Source organism: Carassius carassius, chromosome 4, assembly GCF_963082965.1.
Source record: "Carassius carassius chromosome 4, fCarCar2.1, whole genome shotgun sequence".
Lineage (NCBI taxonomy): Eukaryota > Metazoa > Chordata > Actinopteri > Cypriniformes > Cyprinidae > Carassius > Carassius carassius.
Window position 1 is genome coordinate 42,894,237 of NC_081758.1, and position 10,000 is coordinate 42,904,236.

Genomic DNA, 10,000 nt, shown 5'->3' on the forward strand with positions numbered 1-10,000 from the left:
GACTCACACACACCGTCAGCGTCTCGTACGGCTCACACACGCACCGTGGAAGCAGAGCAGGTACTCCACCTTCTGCGGCGCGCTGGACACCTGGATGATGGAGATGGGGAAGCTGTGGGACGAGGCGGCGAACACAGCCGAGGCCAGCGTCACGTCGTTCTTATCCAGGAACTCTGAACACACACACACACACTAGAGTTCAGCTGATCAGCAGCAGCGCAGCAGTGTGTGTGTGTGTGTGTGTGTCACCTCACCTTCCAGCACGTACTGCTTCATCTCGATCTCGTAGAACTTGTTGGTGCCGATGATGATGCTGTATCCGGTGAAGTGGATGCAGCTGCAGGGTTCAGACGTCTCGATCTCCTGTGGAGGGACACACACACACACGTGTGTGCAGGGAGGAATGAACATGTGTGTGTGATGTGCATGAGGAGGGTCTTATGTGTCACCTTTCTGATGCAGAACTTGTTGAGCGTGTCGTTGAATCGCAGGATGGTGATTTTATTGGGCATCGCGGCACAGATACACATGCACGATTCGATCTGAAACACACACACACACACACACACGCTTCAGTTTCAGACAACTGATAAACAGACATACACGTGTCCTCATTATTAAGTTAATAAGTAATAAGTTATAAAAGCTTTTAATCAAGAGCAGTGAGTGATTTCTTTGTTGTTGCTGTTCGATTAAGATAAAGACTGTCACTTTAAGAGAATGCACTGATACAGCAGGGCTATGTCTGCTGTAGGACACTTACCAAGACGGGCATTTTTACATCATTTTTGTCTGAATTTGTCCATTTAAACACAATACTTCAGAGAGAGCTTATATTTGCGCGCTTCGGATAAACGCACGCACAAATCTTCTCACTGCACGCGTGCTTATGTCCTCTGGCTCTTAAATGTCAAAGCTTAAATGAGTTTAGTTTAAACACAGCTATCAACGTGGTTTGTTTTATGTCACAGTTCACTGTCGTGTGTTTTTCTGTGCTTTTCTCATGCAAATGTGTAATTTTGTGTTTGTATTCATGCACGCACGACAGACTTGACTTTCACTTTGTGTTCGTTCATTTTTGAGGGTTAAAGTCTGAGCATCATGTACTGTGTGCAGGTGGACTTTACCTTTCCAGAAGCAAAGAGATGACAGCCCTTCACCGCCTCGAAGATGTAAGGACTGAGATCCGGCTGCGCTGGCAGATGAGACTGAGCCAGAGACTGCTTGACCCACTTAATGTCCAGCAGACAGAGAGCACGCTCCTCACCTGACACACACACACACACACACACACGGTTAACAGCACACGATCACCTGTCAGTAACACACACACACATGAAGCAGAGACACACACTGACCGGTGATCATGAGCAGCTTGTCGAGCTCCTTTAGGACCTGGATCTGAAACACAGAGTCGAGTCCCGGGATGTGTGTGAGAGAGTTCTTGATGACGTTCAGAGCGTACAGACCCTCCTCTGAGCCCACCAGCACGATCTGAAACACACACACATGCACATGCACAGACACACACACACACACACACAGAGACACACACACACACACACACACACACACACACACACACAGAGACACACACACACAGAGACACACACACACACACACAGAGACACACACACACATGCACAGACACGCACACACACACACACACACACACACACGCACACACATGCACAGTCACGCACAAACACACAGAGACACACACACACCCACACAGAGACACACGCACAGAGACACACACACACACACACACACACACACACACACACACACAGAGAGACACACACACACACACACACACACAAACACACACACACAGAGACACACACAGAGACACAGACACACACACACACACACACACACAGAGACACACACACACACAGAGAGACACACACAGAGAGACACACACACACAGAGAGACACACACACACACACACACATACACACACACGCATTACATCTTAAAGAAGTCTCTTCTGCTCACTAAACCTATATTTATTTGATCAAAAATATAGAAAAAAAATTTAATATTGTAAAATAATATTACTATTTAAATAAGTGTGTTCTGTGTGAATCTGTGTTAAAGTGTAATTTATTTCTGTGATGCTCCGCTGTATTTTCAGCATCATTCCTCCAGTCTTCAGTGTCACATGATCTTCAGAAATCATGAAAATATGATGATTTACTGCTCAAGAAACATTTCTGATTATTATCAGTGTTGGACACAGTTTTTGCTGTCGGCTCAGGATTGTTAAATGAATAAAAAAGTTTAAAACGAAAAGCATTTATTTAAAATAGAAATCTTTTATAACACCTCTCAAGTCTTTATCACTTTTTTAATCAATTGAACACATCCTTGCTGAATAATACATTTCTTTCAGAAAAAGTGTTAACAACACACTGACCCTTAACTTTTCAACAGTAGTGTATATAGTTACAAAAGATTATTATTATTATTTCCTTTTTTTATATAAATGCTGTATAGGTGGTGAGTGTTTATTATAGTTTATTTAAAAAAATTACCATGCTGATTGATGTGTAGGTGGTGGATTTCTTTTTTTTCTTCACAATGTTGAGTAATGCATAGACTGTGGGTTTTACTTGTATAACTCATTAGTATTATTGGTGTTCCTGTGCTGTACCTGGTCGGTCAATGGTAAAGTACAGTTAATATCCAGCCGATCGTCTCCCTCCAGCTTCAGCAGAGAGTTTCCCAGCAGCTTCTGTTCAGACGACAGACAGAGACCAGACATTACAACACAACAGCTGTTATTAACACTGAAGCCAAGCACGTTTGTTGTTTCCTACAGGAGCGTGTGTGCATTTCATGTAAACCGTAAAAAACACACAAGTACACAGCACTGAACGAGCACGTCAGCTTGCCATGCGAACGAAGCCTGAGTGATTCAATGATTCAATTCAAATGAACTGATTCATAAGAGTCATTTGTTTGTGAATCAGACTGCACTGGTCGTGCTGCTGTTGTGGATTATTTTGAAGTGCAGGAAACACTGGTGTGTTGTGCAGCGAGGTTCATTCAGAGGAACGCAGAGATGAGAACGTGACATCACGGTCTGATGATGCAAGCGGCACGGGCACCAGACAGAGTGCATGCTGGGTAACACACACACACACACACGAGAGCGAGTGTGTGTGATACGCTTCACACAATCATGTGATTACCTGAACCAGCGGTGAGAGAGTCTTCTGACGTTTAACACCGGCCTACATTATAACATAAATCACATTACATGTGCAGAAAGAAGAAAAATGTCCAGTATTGGATCTATAAAACGTTATTTTTGTTAATTGAAATAATGATGAAATCAAATAAAATATTAATATTAGATGAAAAACTTGCCTTGGCAACTAACTGGAATAAAATTGAAGTGCTAAAATTACTCAAGCTGAAATAAAAATAAATTCAAATAAAATAATAAAATAGAAAAATACAATTTTTAAATTAAGATGAAAATAGAATCTGATTTAAATTATATTAATAAATACTATAATAGTATCTAAAAAATATTAAAATATTACTGTTAACATAATTGTGTTAAATTGAAAATATATATATATATATATATATAAATACCACTTGGAAAACTTGAAATAAAATAATCTGAAGTACTAAAAGTTTTTGTTAATTACCAACTAACTAAAATATAAAAACTAATAAATAAAATGTAATAATTTTTTTTTTAAATATATAGATTAAGAAAAACAAAAGCACATAACAAAGTTAAAAAAATAGACAATATTAATAAACACTAATTATTAACTATATTAATTATATATTATCAAATAGATGTGAAAATAGATAGTAATGAAGTAAACTAAAGCCTGCTGGAAGAGTCCTTCAATATCTCTGGAAGCTGCATCAGTCAAAGCGCTTCACGTCAGACACAGGAGGAATGAAGATCTCCTGAAGCAAGCGTTCACTCACCGAGTCTGCTTCGCTCTTCTCTCGCGATCCTCTGCTGCTGGCCACCACTGACTCCAGAACAGCCACCCAGCGCTGCTTATCTGGGAAACTGGGAGCCATGAAGTACAGAGACTGACCCGGCCAACACGTGGTGTGAGGATGAGACTCCAGCTTCAGCACGTACGGGATATCTGACACACACACACACACACACACAGAGAGAGAGAGACAGAGACACACACACACACACAGACAGAGACACACACAGAGACAGAGAGAGAGAGACAGAGACACACACACACACACAGACAGAGACACACACAGAGACAGAGAGAGAGACACACACACACACACACACAGACACACACACACACACACACACACATACAGACAGACAGAGACACAAACAGAAACAGAGACACACACACACACACACACACACACACAGACAGAGACACACACAGAGACAGAGACACACACACACACACACACACACACATACAGACAGACAGAGACACAAACAGAAACAGAGAGACACACACACACACACACACAGACAGAGACACAGACAGAGACACACACACACACACACACACACACACACACATACACACACACACACAGACAGAGACACACACAGAGACAGAGAGAGACACACACACACACACACAGAGACACACACACACACACACACACACACACACACACAGAGACACACACACACACACACACACACACACACACACACACACACACAGAGACACACACAGAGACAGAGAGAGACACACACACACACACACACACACACACACACACACATACACAGACAGACACACACACACACACAGACAGAGACACACACACATACACACACAGACACACACACACACACACACACACACGCGTTTAATGACACAATTCTGATCCGATCAGAGATAAAGACTCAGTATCACACACTTTTAACCTTGTTGACTAATATATGTCTACAGAGTATTTCTATAATCACGTCAGGAAGAAAAAATAAAGTTAATTAGCATTCCTTTAAATAAAGCTGGTGATAATGACTAAAGATGAGGCCTACATTAAAAAAAAAGACAAAAGTATGTGCTGATTGTGGCTGAAAATCTGCTAAAGGTATTTAAATACTGTAAATATGACAAACAACCACATGTGAATCAAAGGTATTATTATTAACTAACATAAAGCATTCATTGTTTGAAAAAAACTAATGTAAACTCACTTTATTTAGTTTATATAAAAAAAAATAATATATAAATTCATAAAAATAACAAAACACTTTAAAATTGCTACAATTTTAATGAAAACAGAAAATAAACAAATAAAAACTAAAATTTAAATAAAACCAGTAAAATAATGCTTTTGCAAAAAATTTAATGACAACAAGATTTATGAATAAATGATGAATAAATGATAATTATTCATAAATAATATGAATAAAAACAATAATATGTTGATGAGAAAAAATCGATTACAAAACAATAATTTAAAATAATAACCCTATAGCTTTTTAACATTCTAGCAGACATTACACCAACAAAAACACAATATAACTTAAAATTAATAAGCTAGTAAATTAATATTTTTTGGCCATCAGACCCACTTATTGAATAAGGCATGCTGTTTTTAAATAAAAGCAGCTTTCCTGAGAAGAGACTTCTTTTTAAACATTAGAAAATATTACAGATCCTAATGTGTGTGAAAGTTATAAGAAAAGTATTAACAGAGCTGCTCTAATGATTATTATCATTATTACCATCATACTTTTTACTTTATTTTACAGAACAACAGTAGAATTACAAGACTATCATTTATGAATTTAAATGGCATTCTTGCTAGAGCTGAAACGATTCCTCGAGTTACTCGATTACAAAAAATGATCGAGGCAAATTCCTCTGCCTCGAAGCCTCTTTTAATTTATTTTAAATCTCACGTCAGGTTCTTTCGCAATGATTTTTTTAATGTGACACAACGCGTTTACGTCACCCACAAAACGGAAGGAGACAAACGCTGCGTCCGAAGTCGCATACTGAAAGGAGTCAGCAGTGTTTTGATTTGAGGACGCGTGCAAACGTAAAGAGAACGTCGTGGCGTGTGTCCACTGCAAGATAGAGCTAACATACTTTAACTAGGGCCCTATGATTTCCGCGATGCAGAAAACATGGAGGGAATCACGGAATCCAGTCATAAAAATGGAATTTACAGTTTAACGCGGAATGGCACGGAATTTGCCAAATTATGAATGAATTAATTAAAAATAGGTCATTGCACTTACATCAAATCACGATATGGACTAATAGCTGTAAATATTAAGCCGGAACTGACTATTTAAATATGAATTCTGCGTGTCTCTGTTAATGAATGGAGCAGAAGCACGTCTTCGTTTATTAACACACACTGAAGCGCGCGTGACGCTCCGGTGATTTCACCGTCTTTCCTCTCACTAAATAAGACGTGAACACATGAACAACATCTCCAGAACTGCTCTGACAGTCACTTCATGAGCACTTGACCGTTTGATTTGAGTAAAACTAGCGTCACATCACATACACAGAACTGTAAAGGTACGTCAACCCGTCAAAATAAAAGTCCTGTTAAAGACTATTGTTCAGCAGAATGTACATAGCCTACCACTAAAAAAATAAATCAAACATGTTTTTTAAGGTTTAATCTCACAACATTTCTTCAATGTTTTATTTTTAATAGTAAATCCCCTTTGTTTACTAAAAGGTTAATTTTCAATAATTAAAAGCTAAATTAAATTAATGTTTTATGTGTTTAATGTGCATCTCAGAAAATGCTTTATTTAAAACCCCAACTGAATGGCACTTAAACGCACTTAATTCATCTGTCAAAATTTCTTGTCATTGTTCACAGTACAAGTACAGACATAGAAACAATGGGTCATAATTAAATGTTTATTTTTGATGTATGCATTGCATTCTATGCATTTAAAAAATAAAATAAAAAAATTCTAAAAAGGAAACTTAGTTGTTTATTTTAAGAGACCCAGGAGTCTTATTTTCTCTTGCATAATTAATATTGCACTTTAAATAAGCAACAACACATTTTAATCCGATTACTCGATTAATCGATGGAATTTTTGGGTAGAATACTCGATTACTAAAATATTCGATAGCTACAGCCCTAGTTCTTGCATTTCTCAACTTTTATTTTTGGAGGAAATGCACAGGAAGACCCCGGCGCAACTTTTTCTTGACAACAGCAGATTTATAAATGACCCCCATTATGCCTCGTAAAAATTCATGCCTTGTAAAAATTCATAAAATGTGACTGAGCAACTGAAATTAAAAATATATTACAATTTCCCTGTTATTAATACAGACTAAAAGATGAAAAACTAAAGCTCATGATATTTCGCCGACCTTGTTTCTAAGCTTATGCATGTATGAAATTATTATGTGATAATTCTCAAACCTGATTTGGACGTGTTGATGAGCTCCGAGGCTCCGACGGCTCCGTGCACCATCACCTCACCATCCGGCAAACACAGCTCAAACTCCTCCAGCGGCTTCACCGAGTCTGAACTCACACACACGCACACACACACACACACACACACACACATATATATATATGAGTTCAGGAAGCACAGCAAAAGCAGAGCTCACAGCACACTAGTGATCGTCTACCTTCGGATGGCTCAGACTCGTAGATTGACAGTTTCGTCCCGTCCAGCACCACATACTTCCTCTCCCAGCCCTGCTGCCCTCTCTTACTGTTCCTACAAACACACACCAAAACCAGCCGCTCAGTCACAGGACGTCTGATATGATCCACCGCACAATCTGGGTAAGACTTCCTGCTGTTAACTGATTCCATATAATCCACCGCTAAATAATCACACCAACAAAAACCAGCTAAAACAATAAAACCTTTAAAGTTAACAGAAAAAGTCAACATCTGTCTTTTTTCCAGAAGGCATTTCTCAACAAAATTATGTTTAAACTGATAAAAATGTATGCTATCAATGCATTTTTTTTTGCATATGAATATATCTTTATAGAGGAAAGAATAAAGACAAAATTGCTAAATAAAAATATACAAATAAAAACTAAAATATTAATAAAAACCAGTAAAATGTTGCTTTTGCTAAAGTTTTAATTAAAACAAAATATAAAAATAAAATATATATAAAAACAATTTTATTTTATTTGTATTATATATTTATAAAAGATGAGAAACTGACATAAAATACCTAAAAACAAACCTTTAACCCAGTGTTATTTTAATAGCTTTTGTCTGTATTTTGAATTCAATTGTACTTTTATATTTTGTGTTTTCATTGGATTTGAGTTAACATTTTTCAGTTTTCTCTTTCAGTTTTGTTTTTAAATGTATACAAAGCGTTAGTTAATTCAACAAACTAAATGAGAACAAGGTGCAACAAAATAAGTTTGAGATTTTTTATATTTGATCTTGTAAAAGGGATTTTGCATGCATGTTCATGATCCTAAATGAGAGCTAGGCAGTCATAAATGAACAGATAATTGGTTGATGTTTAGAGCCGAACACACACCTGGGCTGCTTCATCCATCCCTCCAGACGCATGTGACCCGAAGCCTCTTTGACCTGCTGCGCTGGGGAGCTGGATCTGTCCCGACACAGAGCCTCAGAGAAGTGTGTGGTGTATTCAGCAGGAAGACCGCAGGTGGCCGGCAGACACGGGGAACACTTGGGGTGACAGAGAGTACGACACTCTGACCGAGAGAAGACACCACACCAGATGAGAGAGGAAAGAGAGACTGAAAAATGATTCTTTCATTTAGGGGACCTTTTTGAGAAGTTTTGGGAAACTTTTAACAATAGGTGCAATTTTAGGGTCAGTAAGACTTCTCTTTCTACTTTTGTTCATCAAGGAATGCACTGAATTGAAGAAAAATGACAGGAAAGACATGATACAAAAAGATTTTTGTTTCACTTAAACGCTGTTCTTTTGAATTTTCTGTTAATCTGTGAACTCTGAAAAATAAAATGCATCAGTTTCCAGTAAAATATTGCGCAGCACAACTGTGTCCAACACTGATAATAATCAGAAATGTTTCTCGAGCAGTAAATCATCATATTTTCATGATTTCTGAAGATCATGTGACACTGAAGACTGGAGGAATGATGCTGAAAATACAGCGGAGCATCACAGAAATAAATTACACTTTAACACAGATTCACTTAGAAAACAGATGTTTTAAATCATAATATTTTTTCACATTTTTACTGTATTTCTTAATCAAATAAATGCAGCCTTGGTGATCAGAAGAGGCTTCTAAAGCTTTCAAAATCTTACCAACTACAGACTTTTGAATGGTGGTGTATGCAACCACATTATTAGACATTCAGGTGTGTGTGTGTGTGTGTGTGTGTGTACCCAGACAGGTGGCAGCCTGTCGGCCGAAGTGAACCGTGTCCAGACAGACGGCACACTTCGCCGCTCTCATGTTCAGCCCCACGGTGAAGCGATGCGGGATGTTGTGATGCATTCGCTCCTTCACGCGCCGCCCGTACTCTACAGACAGAGAGTCAGCTGGTTAGTCATTATCGTCAAAGACAAATCAGCCTACAACAAAACTCATCACAGTCCAGAAGCAGAGCAAGGGCTTGCACGAGTCCATCTGAGCAATCACATGCAGGTCTGAGATGAGAGCAGAAACTCGCTGTTGGTCTGTTCTCCAACATTCATTTACTTTAGAAGCACGACGACTCTGATGAAAAAGTTAAGCTATCTAATCTAGCTAGCTTCTAGCATTTAAAGGTTTGGGGATCACTTAGACTTTTAATGTGTTTTTTTTTTTTTTTTTTTTAACATTAATCATGCTCATCAAGCCTGTATTAATTTGATCAAAAATACGGAAAAACTGTTGAAATATTGTTTCGATTTAAATTATTTTTTTAATGCATTTTTTATTCATTTTCTAATGTTTTTAATATACTTTTAAAAGTATAATTTATTCCTGCGATGCAAAGTTGTTGTTTTTTTATCCGCCATTACTCCAGACTTTGTCCTTCTCAGAAATCATTCAG

At 38.1% G+C, this 10,000-nt stretch overlaps 1 protein-coding gene across 8 annotated transcripts in view; it reads right to left on the bottom strand.

Moving 5' to 3' along the window:
• LOC132140097 (citron Rho-interacting kinase-like) overlaps positions 1–10,000 on the bottom strand; it is a 71,126-nt gene that overhangs the window by 6,364 nt on the left and 54,762 nt on the right. For 4 of the 8 annotated variants that reach the window (XM_059548920.1, XM_059548918.1, XM_059548917.1 and 1 more), the window contains 12 exons: positions 9,348–9,485; positions 8,502–8,682; positions 7,615–7,706; positions 7,400–7,504; positions 3,965–4,134; positions 3,202–3,243; positions 2,661–2,741; positions 1,359–1,494; positions 1,128–1,267; positions 450–542; positions 255–363; positions 45–173 (listed from right to left, as the gene is read on the bottom strand). In XM_059548920.1, coding sequence (XP_059404903.1) covers positions 45–173; positions 255–363; positions 450–542; positions 1,128–1,267; positions 1,359–1,494; positions 2,661–2,741; positions 3,202–3,243; positions 3,965–4,134; positions 7,400–7,504; positions 7,615–7,706; positions 8,502–8,682; positions 9,348–9,485 — 1,416 coding nt within the window. The remainder of the gene's footprint in view (positions 1–44; positions 174–254; positions 364–449; positions 543–1,127; positions 1,268–1,358; positions 1,495–2,660; positions 2,742–3,201; positions 3,244–3,964; positions 4,135–7,399; positions 7,505–7,614; positions 7,707–8,501; positions 8,683–9,347; positions 9,486–10,000) is intronic. The other 4 variants (XM_059548922.1, XM_059548921.1, XM_059548916.1 and 1 more) reach the window with 2 other exon arrangements.